The sequence below is a fragment of the Sapajus apella genome, unplaced genomic scaffold (assembly GCF_009761245.1).
Source record: "Sapajus apella isolate SASKATOON/1434 unplaced genomic scaffold, GSC_monkey_1.0 scaffold44, whole genome shotgun sequence".
Lineage (NCBI taxonomy): Eukaryota > Metazoa > Chordata > Mammalia > Primates > Cebidae > Sapajus > Sapajus apella.
The window spans coordinates 13,585,510-13,606,307 of record NW_022436984.1 but is presented as its reverse complement, the minus strand read 5'-3'; the positions used below and the strand labels follow the sequence as shown (position 1 = coordinate 13,606,307).

Genomic DNA, 20,798 nt, shown 5'->3' with positions numbered 1-20,798 from the left:
CACATGACTTAGCATTTCTCCTGTCTCCAAGCTCTCTTTCTTGACTCATCTCCCATCAACCCTCTACCACTTACATGTGCACACCATAAGTCAGATAGAACTTGACGCTTCTTAAACATGGCAAGCCTTTCCACGTCTCTGTTTATTTCCCCACCCACTGTGCTCACACAGCAGAGCCCATACTTATAATTAGCACACATGGAGGTGCATAATCTTTGGTTTACTTGCCTGTCCCTTCTCTATCAAATATGACTTTCAGGCATATTTCAGGAATCTAGCAGTTTACTGCTTTTTTCTGTAAGCTATGAATTTGTACTCCTCTTTTTATCCCCAGTGCCTAATGTGGGTTGCCACGTAATTAGATACTCAGTAAGATTTGTGAAATGGCTGAATGGAGTAACATACTGCAGAAATCTAAAATGTGGCTGGCAAATTCATCTTGCCCTTTCTTGTGATGTCCAAGTCATGAGCTTGAATCACCTACACATCATTCATTTTGCTCACTCTCATGGTGAGATGTACATTAAGAGCCCTATCTTTTTATCTAAAACATACATGAGCTGGCTTTTACTAAGAAATGTAAGAGACCTTGATCGACTGACACAAACTCAAGTACAAACTTGTGACAGTGAGTCAACCACAACCATTCGGTATGCAAACACTTATGTGCCAGCACTGTGCTCACTGTCACTTGGAATGCACACATACATAATGCTGTCCTGTCCCGTGGCGGCATGCTTACTGTTGAATACAGACAGTACTGCCCCAAGAGTTGACATTCTTAGGGGATCTGAAAACCCAGAACTGTATTTTCATGGATTCTTTTCAATTCCATTACCAGTTTCACCAACCTTTGAATCACTATCTCAGGAAGTCTAACTTTGTGAAAGCAATTTCATTAAAACTCTTAAGAGGATTTTGATGATTCTACAAACTCAAAGATAACTCAATAAAAAAAATATTCAGAACCAACAAATATTACACCAAGATAGCATGTTAATATGTAGGGGGAGATTCATAAACAATCTTCTAAGGTTTTTCTGGTCTAAATAATACAAAAGCTAAAACTGTCATATTGTTATTGAATTAATAGGATTTATTCAGTATACATAAATCTGCCCTTGAGATGCCCTGCAAAGCTTTCTCATATTTCTCCATTTGCTTAAGCATTCCATATAATTAAGTTAAATTTAATTATACCGTGATTAAAGTTAATAGAAATGTTAAAATTCAATAAGAAATCATCATAAATATTTAATAAAATATTTGTTCACATTCTAGCAGTCAACTGTATGTGCTGCTACAATTTCAAAAGGCTTCAGTTACATAAAGAAACCTCTAAAAGGAGGTCTGTGGACAGGTGTCAGATATCATTGCTTTTTCATTCACACAGAAAACACTTATTTTCCAATTTCTACTCTTTCCAATGCATTATTTTCATATTAATGACCCATATATATTTTATAATTACAGCTGAGGAAGCTTTAGTTTACTGGAAAGATTGTTGGAGTCAAGGCATCTAAGTTTGCTCAGTTGCAAAAATGAGATTAAGTTAGATACTAATAATGAAAGCACATGTGAAAATGCTTAAAGTGTGAAAAATCTCTTATATAAATTATTTTGTTTGTCATATTAACCTTGTGGGTTACATAGAATTTTTCTTATTTTATGTTTGATTAAATTGAAATATGGAGTCAGTGACTAAATCATACTGCTAAACGCTATAAATCTGTATTGCAAATGCAAATCGAGATCCCATATGTCCTCTCTACCTACATGATTCTCTGAACAAAAGTACAGACTTCCTAAAAAATTCGCAAAATAATGTCAAATCCTCAAAACAACAACCTTTCCCTGTAAGATTATGTCTGGGTCAAAGCCTGAAATAAAGGTGAAGTTTCGCTTTTTTGAGCACTAACTGAACTACACATGATCCATAATAAAATTTAAAATTCTTTTTCAAAGTTTAATTACAGATTTTCCCCTACAATCAATGTGCACGTTAAATGTAGCTCATCAGAAGCTTGTAATTAATCCAAGAATTGCTCACCAAGTAGTTTCTCACTGTTCGGTCCAGTGGTTCGATTTTGTTAAACAATGTCATTATTTGCATCCTGTAAACCTGCTCTGGTTCTATAAAGTCTGACTGGGGACACTTCCATCACAAATAAGAAACAAAAAAGGAAGCAAAAAACATTTTAGTTTAAAGCCAATAAAGTCTGTTCTGGTTTTGGTTCATTTTTATTTTAAGCTTTAAATTGCAAGTACCAATAAATAGCTAAATTGTCTTGGTGATTTTATCTTGTAATGCTTACCTATAAAGTGTTTTAGATCCATTCTATCAAGAATATGAGCTCCAAAATGATAACTGATGTGTTTTTAAGCCAAATGGAATTCCCAGAAAAAATTTAAACATTCAAATAAGTGCTATAGTGAAAAGTTCAATGGGATCCCACAGTTAGTGGGTGTATCACTAGACTTTGCAAGGAGAAAACAGCAGCAGAAAACAGAAAACAGGAGGTGTACTGATGCCCTTGATATTTTGTTGGTAGTAATTTTTTTTCTTAATTGTACTTTAGGTTCTGGGGTACATGTGCAGATCATGCAGGATTGTTGCATAGGTACACACATGGCAATGTGGTTTGCTCCCTCTATCCCCCCCTTAACTACACCTGGCATTTCTCCCCATGTTATCCCTCCCTGACCTCTCCACACCCCCCTGTTGTCCCCCCCGCCAACAGACTCCAGTGTGTGATGCTCCCCTCCCTGTATCCCTGTGTTCTCATTGTTCAACATTCACCTATGAGTAAGAATATGTTTGATGTTCTGTTCTTGTGTCAGTTTGCTGAGAATGATGCTTTCCAGATTCATCCATATCCCTACAAAGGACACGAACTCATCATTTTTTATAGCTGCATAGTATTCCATGGTGTGTATGTGCCACATTTTCCTTGTCCAGTCTATCGTGGATGGGCATTTGGGTTGGTTCCAGGTCTTTGCTATTATAAACAGTGCTGCTATGAACATACGTGTGCATGTGTCTTTATAATAGAACAATTTATAATCCTTTGGGTATATACCCAGTAATGAGATTGCTGGGTCAAATGGAGTTTCTATAAGTAGTAATTTTTAATTCGTAGTTTTTACTACTTTTACTTGTCTGGGATTAGACAGTCAAGAAGTATTTCACCATCTAAAGGCTACAAGCCTACCACATTGTTGCAAAGCCAGTTCTTTTCACAATTACTCCTTTTGAATTAGAAAATGAAAGTTCTTTTAAAAGTGCAAATAGATTTTCTAAGGGGAAAACACACACTACACACACACACCCACACACACACAAATTATTGATCCCATCTAGTGGTAGAGGGGGCGACATACCATGACTGTTTAAAGAAGGAAAAAAGTGCAAGGAAGTGCAACTGCTAAGTGTGATGACCAGAGGACTTGAAAATAATAAGAATAGGATTGGTTTTGATTGACAATTACTTTACTTGTACTCTTATGTAGTGTTTCTGTGGATGTTGTAGTTTTGTTTCAGGTCAAAGATCTTTCAGGCCATGATTCAACACAGCCATCCTTACTAAAGGAAGTAGTTGTTTCCATTGTTTGAGCCATCAAATTTATAAGACATCCCTCAGCATGACGGACAATGATGAAAAAGTACTGCATTACCAAAGAAAATCATGCATTTCTTTTTGTTACCTGCACCGGTTTTTACTTAATTAAAAAGAGAGGAGAAAAAGAAAGATTTTTCTGTGAAAAGTGGTGAATTAGATTTCAGCGGCATTGAGAAGAAAAACACTAGAATAATGGCAGAATAAACAAATACCAGATGTGGATTCAGAGTCCAGAGAGGAGTTTTAATCCTGATTCTGGCATCCACTAGCTTTGAGGCATTGGTTAATTTCACTGAGTCTCAGATTGCTTATGTGTATAATGAGAGGTGAACAGGGAGATTCCTGTGATTAAGGATTGAGAGATTGTGCTTCTAGACTGAAAAGTGTAGGGTTTAGGAAGATGAGGGCTGAAGTTGAGTGGAAAATGACTAATGCTATTTTGATGACAAACTTGGGAATGGGTGGTTAGCAGAAAGGCACTAAGCATGGCATTTGCGTGTGATTTAGCATGAAGAATTATTTGTTATAGAATAAACAAGAGGCTCAGTGAGGTAGCCAGAATGGCCTTCTAGGGAAACAACATTGGCAGATGAATCCTGAAAATGTTTCCAGCAAAACTAGCCAAAAGGTTAGTAATGACAAAGGAGAGAATTTCTCCTTTTAAAAATGTAAATTTTCCTTATGGCAGAATTCAGACGAGAACTTCCATACAAGCCAACAGAAAGAAAAGATGGGGAATGTTACCTTCTACTTTAAGAGTCCAGGGTGGGGGCCAAGAATGTGAGGAGGATTGTAGGGAAAATAAACTTCGGCCTCTAAAAGAGCTAAGCCCAAGTAGTACATAAATAGAAAAACATCAAAAGTTCATAATATTCTTGGCAATTTAATTAAAAGCTAAAACCAAACATTTAAAAATGTTAATTTCTAGTGATAGGATTACAGGTGATTTTTTTTCTTCATTTTTGCATTTGTCAAATTTTTAACAATTAGCAAGTATTACTTTAATATGCATGAAAATGGGATTACGGTGGCTCACACCCCTAATCCCACCACTTTGAAACGCTGAGGTGGGTGGGATTACCTGAGGTCAGGAGTTAGAGACCAGCTTGGCCAACATGGTGAAACCCCATTTCTACTAAAAATACAAGAAGTAGCGAGGCACAGTGGCATGCATCTGTAGTCCCAGCTACTCAGGAGGCTGAGGGAGGAGAATCGCTTGAACCTGGGATGCGGAAGTTACAGTGAGCGGAGATCATGACACTGCACTCCAGACTGGGTGACAGAGCATGACTCCATCTGTAATAGTAACAACAATATGCAGGAAAATGCTTTAAAAGAACACACAGTATCCTAAAGCAATCCACATTATTTTAATTGTATTCAGTGAGGAAAAACCCATGGAATACAAACTGGCTAATATGGACTGTTGTTCATTCTGGGAATTTATGATGTTTCATATTAAGGACAGAAGTCTGTTTACAAGCAACTTTAGTTTTATTGAGATTATCAGGAAAAGCAAGAGCCAAAGGGATACACCAAAAATTTGATTTAAAAAAATTTTGGTATTGATTTCTACTAATCTACCCCTTGATATCAGTAAATTAGCTTACTAATACCTAAGGTCCTATTCACTTATCTCCTTGTTCTCTATAATTATTACGTTAATTATCACTTATTGAGTATTTACTAAGTTCCAGGTCCTATTCTGTTTTCCCATTTAATCCTCTCATTCCCTCAACAACCCTATGACATAATCCATTCCATTCCATTTTTACTAATGGGGAAACTAAGGCATAAAGTCACCTTGCATGAGGTCACATGCAGTCTCATCCCAAAATTCCCAGCTCTTAACTTGCCACGATATTTTTCATGATTATAATAGAAAAAGGTAATATATATTTAGAACCTAATTTGTGCCAGTCTCTGTATTAAGCATGTAGTATGTGTTACCACAGTGAATCCTTGAAACAATCAGATGAAATAAATGCTGTCATGATGACCATTTTACAGACCAGGAGTTTGAGCCGTAGAGTATTTTAGGTCATTATACCCCACCAATACTGTGGAACCACTCTGGACCATGGTCACATTTACATAATTAGCCTTAACAATTAGGCATTTGTAAAACAAATTAACACTGGAATGCAGTCATGTGCCACATATGATATTTTGGTCAATGACAGACCACATATATAGTATTAACCCCATAAGATTATAATTCCATATTTTTACTGTACCTTTTCTATGTTTTGATTTATGTAGATATACAAATATTTACCACTGCATGACAGTTGCCTACAGACTGTAATTTAATAGATTCTCTAGAGAGCTTCTTACAAAGTACCTTCAGGATAAACAAAACTGAGTCCTATCTGTCTTTCCAAACTTATACCTCAATTGATAAGTAGTCCCTAAGTATTTTATTTTTACTAGTTTTTATATACTGTAGGCCTCCGTCATAAAATGCAAACCTAAAATCCAAACATATTTATAGAATATTTACTATATTGATTATATATAAAGTATTAAGTGATTTTATAATCTAATGTGAAATAGCAATAAAATATTAGACATGAAAATGTGAAATTTTAAAATCAGCATCAATTGACTAATTTTTGGTGTCTTTTAGCCATGTTCAAGAAAATATCTTGCATCCATCTTTAAGAATATTTTACAAGAGTACATGCAGAGAGAGATTGCTTTGCCACTCTGTATTTTGTGGTCAGGGACACAAAGAGGGAAGGAAGGAAAAGAGAGAAAGAGAATATGAATTTTAAAACTTGAGAAAGCCCAGCTTATTTCCTGGTATTATTTTCTTAAATCTGACTCTTTCTGATAGAGATGCTTTCAGCATATTCTAGCTGCTGTCCTGTAACGCTTCAGCAGTGAAATCCTTCCAGTGTTTTCCTTGAAACTCTTTACTTTGAAAGAAGAAACGTAACATAGGAAGAAAGACCAAAGGTAGATATAATCTCTGGAAGGAGTCTGATGACAAGCCAGGAATGTTTAAAATGTTCAGGATGAAGCGAGCTTTTGAAAAGACTAGGAAAGCAGCATCTTCTTTGAAATCCAGCAGCATCAATTTTTTATAATAGGCAGTGGCAAATGGAGATGGTTGTTTCTAAAACTGAACCAAACAAAGATGTTGATGTGTTTCATTTATAGAAAAGATGCTCTTTGCCACAAACCATTCTGAACATTAAACTTTGAAAAAATTGTTCAAATATTATTTTTTAGAGAATCTGCATTCAAGGAGTACCGTTAAGATCTCAGATTATAGACAAATATGTAGTCTTGTAAGAATAAGTTAAGGAGTAAGTTTTATGATGCCAAGAATCTGTCATCATTTTGTTAAAGGTGACCCTCTCACAGAATTTGCATAATGTCAATAGTTTTAAACAATAAAAAATAAATTCACATCCATTTTGACATATTTCAACATGGTCCCCAATGCTTGATCAACTTTAATTTTCACTGAGCAGAGAAATTGTCTCAGCAGGTATGTGAAGGTAACAGACCCAAGATCCTTATTGCTTTATCCTCCTTAAGACTGAAGTTTATCAACTGCAGAGGAGTGAGGCAATGATAAGGTATAAATTTTATATATCACAAAATTATGGTCAATTTTTAATACCCCCATGTCATTTTCTCTTAGTCAACTTACCTGGTCTTCTCTGAAACCTACCATAATAGGATAGAACACTGCAGGGATACTAGACTAACTGGCCTATTATTTATTGAAACAATAACTATGGATCCTTGTAATATCTCTTTGAAGTGGTCAGTCAGAATGAATGTCTTCTAGGGATAGAAAAATAGCTCATAGGTTTTGGTTTTGCTTTTTTTTTTTTTTTTTTTTTTGAGACTAACACTGACAATTGATTGCTAAAAAGATAAATAGTAAAAAATTAAATGTGTTCCTATTTTACATTTGACAAAATGTGATGGTTGCCATTAAGTTTCCATAGTGGTCAAGATTATGTTAGAAAACTCCAACTCCAGAGCTCTCTAAAGCTACCTGGTCTCCCTGGGAATAGTAGGATTTTAGCTGTCCCTGCCCTTGCTCTGCTTGAAACAATGATTTTAATAACCATTTGACAATACAAGAGGATGAGAGCATGGATGACAAGGCCTCCTGGAGAATTACTTTGGTTTAGCTACTTTAGCAACTCTTGTGCTTGGAGTCTATTGAAATTACAGAATAGCACCATCACTGTCAGGCTAGGCTTCATAGCAGGAGCTCCAGGAAAAGCATGACTTCAGATCCCTGTGTGTATCCAGCTAGTAATGAGTGAGAACCTGGCAGAGCTGTGCTCCCTTGCGTTCCTGAGTTTAGGATTCTGGACTTGGATGCCCCATTATATGGGACTTGATCCAAAGCTATATATGAGAGTGGACTTGAGGGTATTGCTTATTATTCCATTGAATATTTCCTGACCCCCAACTCTACCATCTGCCAATTGCCCTTTTAGTAACTGGGTAAACAGGCAGGTAAGAACTGCAAAATGAGCCACTCCTTTTCAACTAATAATGACAATAGCACTGAACATTTCATTAGCTCTTTACAAAATAATTTTTGCATGCATTATTTAAGCTTTGCAACAACCTGTGAATTTCATTATCCATAGTTGATAAATGATAATACCCATTATTTGATCATCACAACACTGTGAACCTCATAATCACTGTGATGTTCACACTGTGATGTTCAGTCTTGAGGGTAAAGCAATAAGGATCTTGGGTCTGTTATCTTCACATACCTGCTGAGACAATTTCTCTGCTCAGTGAAAATTAAAGTTGATCAAGCATCGAGGACCATGTTGAAATATGTCAAAATGGATGTGAATGTATTTTTTATTGTTTAAAATATTGACATTGTGCAATTCTTGGCATTGATTACAACATCGATGTTCAGAAAGATGCCAGAAGTGACCCAGATACCTTAGCTAGAAAGTGAGAGAGCCAAGTTACAAACCTGGGTAGTGTGAGTTCTGGATTAATTCCCTCAACATTTCAAGAAAGGAAACAATAGATTTAATTCATGATTTAGTCCTTTTTCTATGACTATCCTAGCATGGGATATTGAGGAAATCTCCAAATGAAACCCTGCCCAAAATATCTCACCAGTAATCTAAAAATGATGTAAAAATATTAGTAGAAATTATATGAATAGCAACCTGTCCTTATTCCATTTGATATGTTTACTAGAGGGAGAAGTTGATTTGGGTCACTTACAGAAAATGATAATATGTGCACAGATCTTCTCTAACTGCTCCTTCCTTTCCCTAACCCAAAACCACTCGGCAGCTCACCCATTAATTTTTGAAAGAAAAAAGACTTTAAAATGCACCAGCAATTTAAACTACGTGATACAAAGACAACCCATGGCAGGCTTATCATCTTTTGTAGGTAGAAATAAATAAATGCCAACAAAAATATACTAGAGAATGCCCAAGGTGATATGAACAGAGCTATTGACTTTGCAAGGGCAGCAGGCATCCCTGTGATTATAGTCCTTTCCTTTGCTTTTACAATAAACACGATGAAAGAAATGCTGCTTCTGACATTTTCATAATACCTCATATTTTGGGGAAAAGAAAGGAGCCAAGGAAGCCAGCCTGAGGTAACAGCCACCAGAACTGCTTAGTGTGTCAGAGTACGATATTGGTAGTCCTTGATCCTGGAGGGGGCAACCAGCATTCTGTGCAAAATCCTGAGGAAAGGAGTGAAGTACAGACAGACACGGCAGTGGTGCTTGGCTTTGATGTCAATGGTTTCACTGTCTCATGGCATGCAGGATCAGTTTTCTATTTGGCTGTATCAGCAAAATTTGAAACTCCCTAGTGAAAACTCCAAACAGTCTGACAAACCTTTTCTCACCCAAGGAAACAGCCTTTTCTAAAGACTAGAATTTAGCCTAAAGATTATTTTTTTAAATACTAGCTCTATTAAGACGTACTTTACATACCATAGGATTCAACTATTTAAAACATACAATTCATTGGGTTTTTGTATGTTCTCAGAAGTATGCAACAATCACTACAATCAATTTTAGAAATTTTCTTTATTCCAAAATGAGATCCCATACCCATTAACAGTCACCAACTCCCTCCACCCTGACCGGCTTTTTATCTCCAAGTCCCCAGCTCTAGGCAATCACTAATCTGCTTTCTGTCTCTGGATTTGCCTATTCTGGAATTTTCATATCAATGGAATCACACAACATGTGGTCTTTTGTGTCTGGCTTCTTTCACTTAGAATATTTTCAAGGGTCATCCATGTTGTAGCATGTAGCAGAACATCATTCCTTTTTATTGCTAAATAATATTCCCCTGTGTGGGTACACCACATATTATTTATCCACTTATCATTTGATGAACGTAAGTTGTTTCCACTTTTTGGCTATTATAAACAATGCTGCTATAAACATTCATGTACACGGTTTTGTGTGAACACATGCTTTTGAGTCTCTTTGGCATGTAATGGAATTGCCGGTTCACGTGGTAATTCTATTTTTAAACTTTTGAGGGTTTCTCCCAAGTGGCTGCATTATTTTACACGCCTACTAGCAGTGTACTCGGGTTCAGTTTCTCTATATTGTCACCAACGCTTGTTATTGTCTTTTATATTGTTGTCATCCTAGTGGGTGTGACATGGTATCTCCTGGTTGCTGTGATTTGCATTTCCCTGATAGCTAATGATGAGCATGCTTTTATGTACTTTTCGGCCATTTGTTCATGTTCTGGGGAGAAATACCCATTCAGATCCTTTGCCTATTTTTCTTTCTTGTTGTTGTTGTTGTTAGTTTGTCTTTTTAAGCCATAGGAAGAGTTTATCCTGAAGCTTTCAACATCAGGTGTACTGTGGATCAAATTTTAAACTCACTCTGGTTAGAGAAGTTGCCAGATTCCTGTGTGGTCAGTCTTGGGGCAAGTGTTTCTGGAGTCTGGGAGTGTGATGGCTTACATGTGGGAAAGTTCCAGTTCCTGACATGGCCTTTCACTGGCATGGTTCAGAGGCTCTGTGGCGGGGACATGAGGCATTACTGTCTTCTGTGGGAGTTGAAATGCTTAGTTTGTCTACTCTCCAGATATAATCACTGTTGTGTAAAAACATATCACCAGAGCTCCCATCACTTTGTTGAGAAGGAAATCACTCTGCGTGAGTGTAAACTCTGATGCCTGAACACTAAAGGTGTTTTCTCACCTATGCTATTAAGGTTGCCTACAGAGACTATCATTTCCTGAGAAGGGAAAACAACTTTAACTACATTTTATAATCCAGAAAATAACAGGAGTAAAAGACAAAATCATTATTTTCTCGTGTTTCTACCTACCTTGCTAATTAGATCTAAAATTTAGTTTTGACTATGACTATCTCAAAATTCTATATATTCTTTTTATTATTTAATGTACTATTTTTAAGGAAGCCCTGGCTGCATATTAGAATCACCTAAAAATTTAATTTTATAAAATTTTTATTGATTGAGACAGTGTCTCACTCTGTCTCACAGGCTGGAATGCACTGGCATGATCACATCTTACTGCAGCTTCAACTTCCTGGGCTCAAGCAGTCCTCCCACCTCAGCCTCCCATGTAGCTGGGATGCAGGCAAGTAACACAACACCCAGTTGTTTTGTTGTGTGTGTTGTTTTTTGGACTTTTCATAGAAACAGGATCTCACTTTGTTGCCCAGGCTGGTCTAAAACTCCAGGACTCAAGCTGTCCTCCTGCCTCAATTTCTCAAAGTGCTGGGATTATAGGCATGAGCCACTGCGCTTAGCCAAAAACTTTTTAAATCTATGTGCATGCTGGGGTCCCACAAGCAGAATTTGATTTAACTGATCTGGAGTGGGTTTAGGCATTTATAGTTTGCAAAATCCCACAGGTGATTCTAATATGCAGCCGGGTCCAAAACACAAGCCCAACTATTACCAGCCTCTTGGTTTATCATCCAACTTAATAACGAGAACCCATGGTCCACTCTAGATTGGTGCCTCTCAGACTTCAACATGCATAAGAGTCATCTGGGGATCTTGTTAAAATGCAGATTCTGATTCTGTGGGCCTAGATGGAGCCTCTGATTCTGCAATTCTTTTTTTTTTTGAGACAGAGTTTTGCTCTTGTTGCCCAGGCTGGAACGCAATGGCGCAATCTTGGCTCACCGCAACCTCTGCCTCCTGGGTTCAAGCAATTCTCCTGACTCAGCCTCCCGAGTAGCTGGGATTACAAGCATGTACCACCACACCCGGCTACTTTATTTTTAGTAGAGACGTGTTTCACCATGTTGGTCAGGTTGATCTGGAACTCCTGACCTCAGGTGATCCACCCGCCTCGGCCTCCCAAAGTGCTGGGATTACAGGTGTGAGCCACCAGGCCCAGTCTTGATTCTGTAATTCTAACAAGCCACCCACTTTAATAAGGCTGATGCTGGGACTCCTGGTTGAATTCAGAGTTCTCAGAGTTTTAAGCCATTGCATGCTCATGGCTCTTTTTAATTAAACCTTTATCTCCTCAATGATTTACCTTTTAAAGCAGCCATCATGGAATATAGCATGTGCTGCAGTCCTTTTCAAAACAGAATTGAAATTCTATCATTGTTCTTACAGTCAACCTTTGTTAATGTAAAGCTGAAACAATAAACCTCAATATTAAGTAACGATCTAGATCCTTTAAAGTGACCATAAAAATACTGCACTGGTGATTGAATAAGGGACCTGGTGGTTGATTTTGAGTCATGTAATTGAAAGGTTTCTGTTCTTAAAGCCAGTCACAGGAGGCTCACTTTGTGACCTTGGAAGTTACGAACTTCTCTGAGAGTCTTTGTTTTTCCTGCCAATCACAGGTAGTAGGAATTACTTCTAGGGCTCTTATGAAGATCTATGAATTAAGAAATGCAAAGCGCCTATCATTCCACTGGCCTCTGAGTATGTCTAAGGAGAGGATAAATCTTAAAAGACAAAAAGCAATTGTAAGCATCTAAATATGTGAAATCCTCACTAAAATCTTCCGTGTGAGGATCTAACACAGAGCAGTCTCTTCTCTTTAATCCCCCAGCTCATCCTTTTCTCATCTTCTCCTGACATCAAGGGCCGCATTAGAGAAAGGAAGCCGCAGAAGGACAAATTGAGGCTTAAGTTGAAAAAGAGACTGTGGAACCACTTTGGCTTAACAATGAGAGACTAAAATATATTTTGAAGAGACTTTCTTTTTCAACCCTTATTAATAAAGACACATCTTTCTTTCTTTTCTGACTGTCTGCCTAAGTCAAAACCAGATATAAGAACTCCTTGGTAGTCTGTTTGAAGGTGTTCGGGTCCTTTGAGACATATGAGATAAGAGAGAGAGACTGGGAAGTAAAGTATAGATGTTGGTTTGGTATCATCAAATAAAAGCTACTGCAAACTTCAAAAGGAATCATCTTTTTCCACGAAATAAATTGATCTTTCTTAACTGAATATTTTTTCTTTTCTTTTCTTTTTTTAGAAATGGAACCAAAATATACTTCCATAAAAATTTTGGCCATATTGAGAAATATTTTAATGCTATCGTAAGATTTGTAAGTGCTTTGCTAGTTTCCAGAAACTACAATTTTTTTCGTATACTGCTCAAATTGAAAAGCTGTAAAAAAAAAAAAAAGTGACTTTTCCTGTCTTTGCAATAGTTGAAAGTTACACAATACCAGTTTTTCTGTTTGTTCCTTATCAGTGCAATAATACCGCAAGAATTGTATTTGGATGAAGGCCTATGTCTTCCCAGCAGTTCCAGTCTTGTTTTTGCTAACCTGTCAATTTAAAGAAGTGGCAACAGCTATGTTTCCCATTAGTAAACAAAACAGAATAACAAGAACGGATGTGTGTTCTCAGGGCACTGGAATCCTAGTGACAATGCAAAAGTCCCGTGAACACAGGATTGGCGTCGCTGTGGGGCCGACTGGAGGGCATTCAACGTCCCATCAGTCCTTGAGATTCTTTCTACTGCAGAACTGTGAGGAACAGAAGCATGCTTCTGCTGATTATCAAGCCAGAATAACTGGATCTTCAGCAAACCAACCCATCTCACATACTATCCCCTGTGAAGGAAGAAGTGGGGGCACTATCTTTCATGCACTAGACCCTGGAAAGTGAGAAGGAGATATCCCAAGGATGTGTTCCTTTAAAAATTACATTGGCTTGCTCCACCTTTGCTACCTTTGCTAAGGGGAGAAATTGTTCTGTTCTGAAGTGAAAGGTGAACATTACCAAAGCCTTGTGAATTTTGCTTCGGTTGATTTAAAGGGCCAATTCATAAGGACTGACTTCATCCTGCCACTTTAGATCCACTGAAATGTCCTTTAATAATCAACTTTCGTATTAATAGCTTTACTGTGCAGGAGGAGTCAAATCAATATATAATATAGTGGCTCCTCCTGTCAGGGGCATTATTGGTTCTATTACTAACGATTTTGAAATGATATGCCATTATGCAAATTCCATTTGTTTTAGATGTCTTTGCCAGGGACCTACAAAAGCACTTTTTCCTTTTTCTTCATCTTTGATTTTCCAGTATCATAGTTACCAGTTACTTCAAAATTTCCTAAGAATTGTGATCTTATGAATAGAGATATACTAGTGATAAATCATAAATGCTTATTTTATATGCAAACAAATTGTGTGGAGCTGTATAACTAGATTTCTCACACTCATCAGCTATTCAAAGTATAGAAAATGGGTCAGGTGCAGTGGCTTACACTTGTAATCCCAGCACTTTGGGAGGCCAAGACTGGCAGATCGCCTGAGGTCAGGAGTCCCAGACCAGTCTGGCCAACATAGTGAAACCCTATCTCTACTAAAAATGCTGAAATTAGCTGGGCGTGGTGGCGGGCACCTGTAATCCCAGCTACTTGGGAGGCTGAGGCAGGAGAACTTCTTTAACCTGGGAGGCGGAAGTTGCAGTAGGCTGAGATCGCACCATTGCACTCTGGCCTGGGCCACAAGAGTGAAATTCTGTCTCAAAAAAAAAAAAAAAAAAAAAATCCACTAGAGGATTTAAATACTTATGATATTCACCAAGGATTAGAAACTGTATGTTGTTCAGTGATTTATTTATTTGTGAATAAGTTGCATTGTGAACATGAAATGGGTACCTTTTATACACATTTGCCCTATTAGCAAGGCCACTTCTACTAACCCCACTGTGCTTTATTTCTATAATCCAATAAAATAAGTGATGAGATGCAGAGTGGTTTGCAAATACAAAACGGAGAAATGTAACGTCAGATGTTTTTAAGTAATGCTAACGTGAATATTGCAACTTGACTCACAGTGAGGGGTTTCAGTTTGATGTACCATACAATGAAACATCTTGATAATGGACATCAGACCATCAAGTCTGGAGTACAGTAGCATGGCCCTTTCATTGTCCAGCAGCACTTTCCTACCCTTGGTCTCACCATGCTGTATTCATAGAAATGTACAACTAACGTTTACGATTGCAAGACTGTGAGATGGAAATGAATAACCAAAATTCATAAGTTTTGTTGACAAAGAGGAGAGACATTTGGCAGTTTTGTGTAGGGTAAATTTGACCTAATTTACAACATCAAATTCAGTTCTAATGAACAAATAATCATCGCTCCTTACTTCCATCCTCTTGTTCTTTCTCTAATATTTTATATTTTTTGGATATTAGGCAACAATGAAATACTCTAGTGTAGTCACCACAGGCTAATTTTTATACTAAATGGATTCTAAACAATAGTTCTAAAAGGAAGGAACTGTTCACAGTATACATGTAACTGGACATTATCATGCTGTTGGTAGTTTTATAAATATCTAACTACTCTTTAAAAAATGATTGTGGCTTTAGTCACTTATAGCTGTTCATCTAGGGTTCATATTTCAGTATTTGAGGACAGAGCTGAGATAGAAAAGGCAGTCTCATGACCTGCAGCTTCTCAGGAGTGAGAAATTGGAATGTAAGTATCATTCAGGGATGTTCTTTAGCTGAGAAACAGAGAGTATGTTACTGGGTTTCAGGGGACCAGAACCAATCATTTGGTCTCAGTTCTACAATGCTGAGCCAAAAAGCAAGACTTACACATATGGCATTAGGGGCTGGGAAATTCAGAGAATTAAAAGTATCTTCTACCTATGACTCCTTCATATTAGGAAAGAAGACTGATATTCTTTGGCATGCATAGATCTAATGAAACTTGATGGCTTGGATAAATACAATGAAACAAGATTATAAACCAAATTCCTTTCAGAAGGCCTAAAAATCTCCACCAAAATTAAAGAATGTCCATGCTGTTAAAACTCTGTGTCTACAAACACTCATTGTTTCAAAAACATTGATCAGAATTGTTCTTCGCCAATGTTATTGGAAACATTGTTCAAGACAAATCAGTGTTTAAGAGCCTTCTAATAAGTTGTAGTATATGAAGTGTTTAAGTCCTTATTAATTAAAAGGTAACATTAGATTGGTTTATTTTCATGGTCATCAAGAATGCTTATGGAAAGTTGGGATTTGCAAAATATTTGCATTTGTCCTACCGGTCCGTCAGTCACTCATAGCCATAGGACCATAGGGCAAGAACTGCTAAAGGTTGGATTACAGGAAGAATTCTCATCAAAACACCTCGGTGTATTGGCGATGTTTGAAAGTAGTGTAAATGCCGTGTTTCATAGAAGGTTAAAACTCAACTTTGGGAGAAAAAAAATAACTACATCATCATGACTCCCACCTGCTGCCACCCCACTTTCAAAACCGCTGTTGTGAGGCCACAGCTTCCATCTTTAGAAAGACAAACAAAACATGAACGACTTCCTGCTGTGGTCTAGCTGGAGAAACTGACTAACCTGAATAAGAATTTGATCCTAAGACATTGGGTGGGGTGAGATAATTTGACTTTATTTTCTTTGTGATGTTTTTATTCATTTATTTTAATAACAATTTATGATAAAATATTGTGTTTGGAACTATAATAAAGCACAATGAAGGGGAAAAAATGACCTGTAAGCCTATTGCTGAGAGATAACCTTTATTAATATTTTGATGGGTTTTTTTACTTGTTCTAAAGGAGTAAACTCCAGGGCACAGCTTAGACAATCAATGGTTGAGGCATTTACTAAATTAATAATTTTTCTTTTCTTATAATTATGATCTGTGTTTTTCCGCTTTTCCTTCTTATGATGACAGACCTATTAGTACTTAATGCTGTGTTTTACCTAAAATAATTCTGTGGCCCTGGGCAGGGGAGCCGTGCACTGGGTGACCTCTCCGATCTTTCATACCTATCTGATACCCATTCTTGAAGAAAAAACTCACAGTACAGAAGTTTCTCGATTACTGTCAGTCTGAAAGTGCAACTGGTTAACCTTGCTTTCCTCTTCTCTATGTTCCTTCTCTTCTCTTTCCTCTTCCCCTTGTTCGTCAATTTCTATTCTCTGTTTCAGCAAAACAATATCAGTCAAGGTAATTGATGATGAGGAGTATGAGAAAAACAAGACCTTCTTCCTTGAGATTGGAGAGCCCCGCCTGGTGGAGATGAGTGAGAAGAAAGGTGGGGGAGCTGCTCCAGGGCTGAGCCCAACAGCTTCTGCTGGCCTGTGCCACCCCTGGATGCCTGCACTCTTCAGAACGTGACTTTCAGTGCACACATCCCTCCACCTATGTAACAGGGCACAGATCTCGTGCTGAGCCATGGTGGGCGGGCCCGCAGCTACATCCGCCAGCGTTGGTTGCTCTGCACATTAACATCTGAGAGATTAATTTTCAGGGCAGTCAATCAAGCGTCCATTTCCGGGAAAGTTGCTGCAGACGCTATGCAATGCCAAAAAGGAAGGCAACTTTCTGATTTACCTTCCTAATTTGGGGTACTAAAATGAGCAAAGAAAACTTAATGGGTGCCAGCCGAGGGTACCAAGATGCCCTTTTACATACTGCAGGAGGTCCATGTGCTGCCGGTTCTCCCTCCATAACATCACAGTAACATTCAGCTTGGTGGACACCAAGAGCATGAGCGTGTGACTCCAACCATCTGTTTTGCCTTTGTCTTGTGTTCCCACAGGAAGATCATTACCATTAGAATATTTGACCGTGAGGAATATGAGAAAGAGTGCAGTTTCTCCCTTGTGCTTGAGGAACCAAAATGGATAAGAAGAGGAATGAAAGGTGTGAGAGTAAACAAAGACATACCAGCGAGAAATTGTACTCTTCTCTCTCCGTGTCTCCCTACTCTCACACTTAACTCTCTCCTCTTCCTCGGCTTCCAAGTACTATACTTCATTGCCTTTGAATCTTTAGCAGTTTCATTTCCCTTCCCTAATTCACAAGTGCAACAGGCAATGCCCACTCTCTTCAGGAAATGCCAACTAACCTTGATTGCAACCAGATTTAATAACACTGGAAGAGATTTCTGTAATTCAGAAATTAGATAAAATAATGTGTTTAGTTTTCCACTACTCACGGTTTATTCTAAAATGTCACTTTAATGATTAAATCTCCCCTAAAATCTTAGTGATAAAGACTACTTAATACCTTGTCAATCATACCTCAATAAAGCTGGAAAAAAGAAACTGCTTAATACCTGTTAATATTAGTAAGTGACCCTAATGGCAACTAACAGGAAACTTCAGAATTCAGTAATTAGTCTTCTTTAGAGAACACCGTTTAAAAAATTTTAATAAGAACAAAGATCCTTAAAGAGTAGTGTTATCAATATTCTAGTGCTCATTTTAGCATATTTTTATATCATCAAATATGACATTTAAAAGGCACCTCATATATGAAACCATAGTCATAGCTCATATCAATTTTCTTTGGTCAGAAGAATAGGCCCCTTCAGTAAGATGTTAACCCTTGGTGAAGGCCTACCTAGCCATATGATCCAAAATCTCTTGCTCCTTATTGAATTAATCAATTATTAACATATATAGTAAAAATAAAAAATAAGTGTCTTTTATAACTAGACGTTGCTGATTGTACTTACATTTTTAGAAACTATTCGAACAAACTAATTTTTCTTCCTTAGATACCTATTTTATTAATATATGGCCTATATTTCATAAGGAAGATAGCAATCTTCTATCAGCTTTACAGAGGATTTTTCATTCTGCATTGTTAATAGGGCTTCATATAATTATCCTCTAATCATGGCCATTTTAAAAGACATTCTGTTGATTTATTTGTTATGTAAATGAGCAGACCACATAGTAATAGCTCTTATTAATAGCATACAAACAATTGGTGAGAGCATTATGATATGATGAGATGGGCCACTTTGTAAGAAATTTATGCTTTTACATGTAGAGGGAAAAATAAAACATATAGGACTTACTGCTATTTAGACATATAGGAAAATTTATCCCATGTTTTTGAGAATTCATTAGCCTCAGAGTTCATTAGGGAGAAGAACACATATGCCCCTGTGTTAATCAAGTTCAAGATGGCAACGGGAGCCTTCGGAGTGATGGGAAAAGGAGCACTCAAGATCCGTTTTAATGCAGCCTATTTAATATGCTCCATGGACAGAGGAAAAGGAGACCAGAAAATTGTGCGGATTCCTTACAAAGATGGTATCCAAAATGCCTCATTAATATACAGGAAAACACACTTTTCTAAATGTATTTCTCCAAAGAACTCTCTTTTATCTCAAGGAGGAGCATCTTGGATTCTGCTCTTTCAATTGTCATTTTTGTAAAAAATGTCCTCACGTAACAGCAAATTAAAATTCCTTAATAACACTATCCAGTTTTGCTCTCCAGGTGGATTCTTGTCATTATAAACAAATTACTGACTTTCTTTAGAAGTATCCTCTAATGCCATTATCATGAGAGAGAAAACTGGGTCCAAAAAGTAATTGCAACATTCCCATCTTCAACTCAGGAAATACTTTGATATATTTAGCGAGGTTCCTTTTACTAAAATAAAGTGCTACAGTGCATTCTGGGTTTAAAGCACATAACCTGAAAGACAAACTGTATAAATTATATCGCCCCCCCCCCCGCCCCAATGCCCTGTCAGTTTCATGGGATTATATGTCCACTAGAAGAATTCTGGTTATCTAATAATGTGCAGAAGTCACAGATAAGGACACAAACAGGTGTTAATTCTTGGAACTATTAGGCTTTAAGGATTTTAAAACATAAGCAATTCTTGGTGGACAAAATGTCATCCAGATACATTCCAAGACAGTGCTTTACCTTGGTCTAAACTCCCCCTCCAGGCAGGGAATGCTAAATGGAATTTCCCAGGATGTTTCACCTGTACTTATTGAATAAAAGGAGTAATGTCTGAGATCCTGGGTGATTTAAGACTTCCATTACATTGGATTGACCCAATCCCAGGCAATATTTAATGGGGAAGCTCACTTATATCAAGTTATAAATGAATTTCATACAGTGTTTCTACTGTATTTGGTAGACTAGATTTATATACTAGATATAGAGAATAGAAATGTCTTATTCAATGTAAAGAAATTACATATAAGGTGAAATATACACACACACACACACACACACACACATATATATGTGTGTGTGTATATATGTATGTGTTCAATCACACACATTTTCAGAAATTTCAGTTGGGATTGTTTATTCCCAATGTTGTATTTCTTTGGGGTGTACATATTTTTAGCAGTGGCTCCCTACCACTCTAAATCAGATCTGCCTGGATTTCTTTCTGCTGATATTCCTCTTACTTTCATTATTCATCTGGTCTCTTATTCTGTGTTTGTCTTTGTCTGTTTCCTTCACAGCCCTGTTATTGAATGAGCTTGGTAAGCATTTCATTTCTTGCATTTCCTTTCCATTTTTCTAGATGATTTTCCATTTCTGTCAGGTGATATAGTAGCTCTCTGACTTTTATTTCTCTTGATTTGCTAGCAATATTGTTGTTCAGGGCCATTGACCTCATTTTGTCAAGGTCAAATAGTTTATATTGCATTTTTAATTTAGTGCAACCTTCACTTTGGGAGGCCGAGGCGGGTGGATCATGAGGTCAAGAGATTGAGACCATCCTGGTCAACACGGTGAAACCCCGTCTCTACTAAAAATACAAAAAATTAGCTGGGCATGGTGGCGCGTGCCTGTAATCCCAGCTACTCAGGAGGCTGAGGCAGGAGAATTGCCTGAACCCAGGAGGCGGAGGTTGCGGTGAGCCGAGATTGCGCCATTGCACTCCAGCCTGGGTAACA

General features: G+C 37.4%; 1 protein-coding gene across 23 annotated transcripts in view; it reads left to right on the top strand.

Annotated features, from left to right (window-relative positions):
* SLC8A1 (solute carrier family 8 member A1) overlaps window positions 1-20,798 on the top strand; it is a 382,674-nt gene that overhangs the window by 299,787 nt on the left and 62,089 nt on the right. For 8 of the 23 annotated variants that reach the window (XM_032239510.1, XM_032239503.1, XM_032239501.1 and 5 more), the window contains exons 3-4: window positions 17,056-17,162; window positions 20,361-20,381. In XM_032239510.1, the coding sequence (XP_032095401.1) occupies window positions 17,056-17,162; window positions 20,361-20,381 (128 nt within the window). Of the gene's footprint in view, window positions 1-17,055; window positions 17,163-17,669; window positions 17,774-20,360; window positions 20,382-20,798 lie in introns of all 23 variants that reach the window. The other 15 variants (XM_032239513.1, XM_032239508.1, XM_032239506.1 and 12 more) reach the window with 3 other exon arrangements.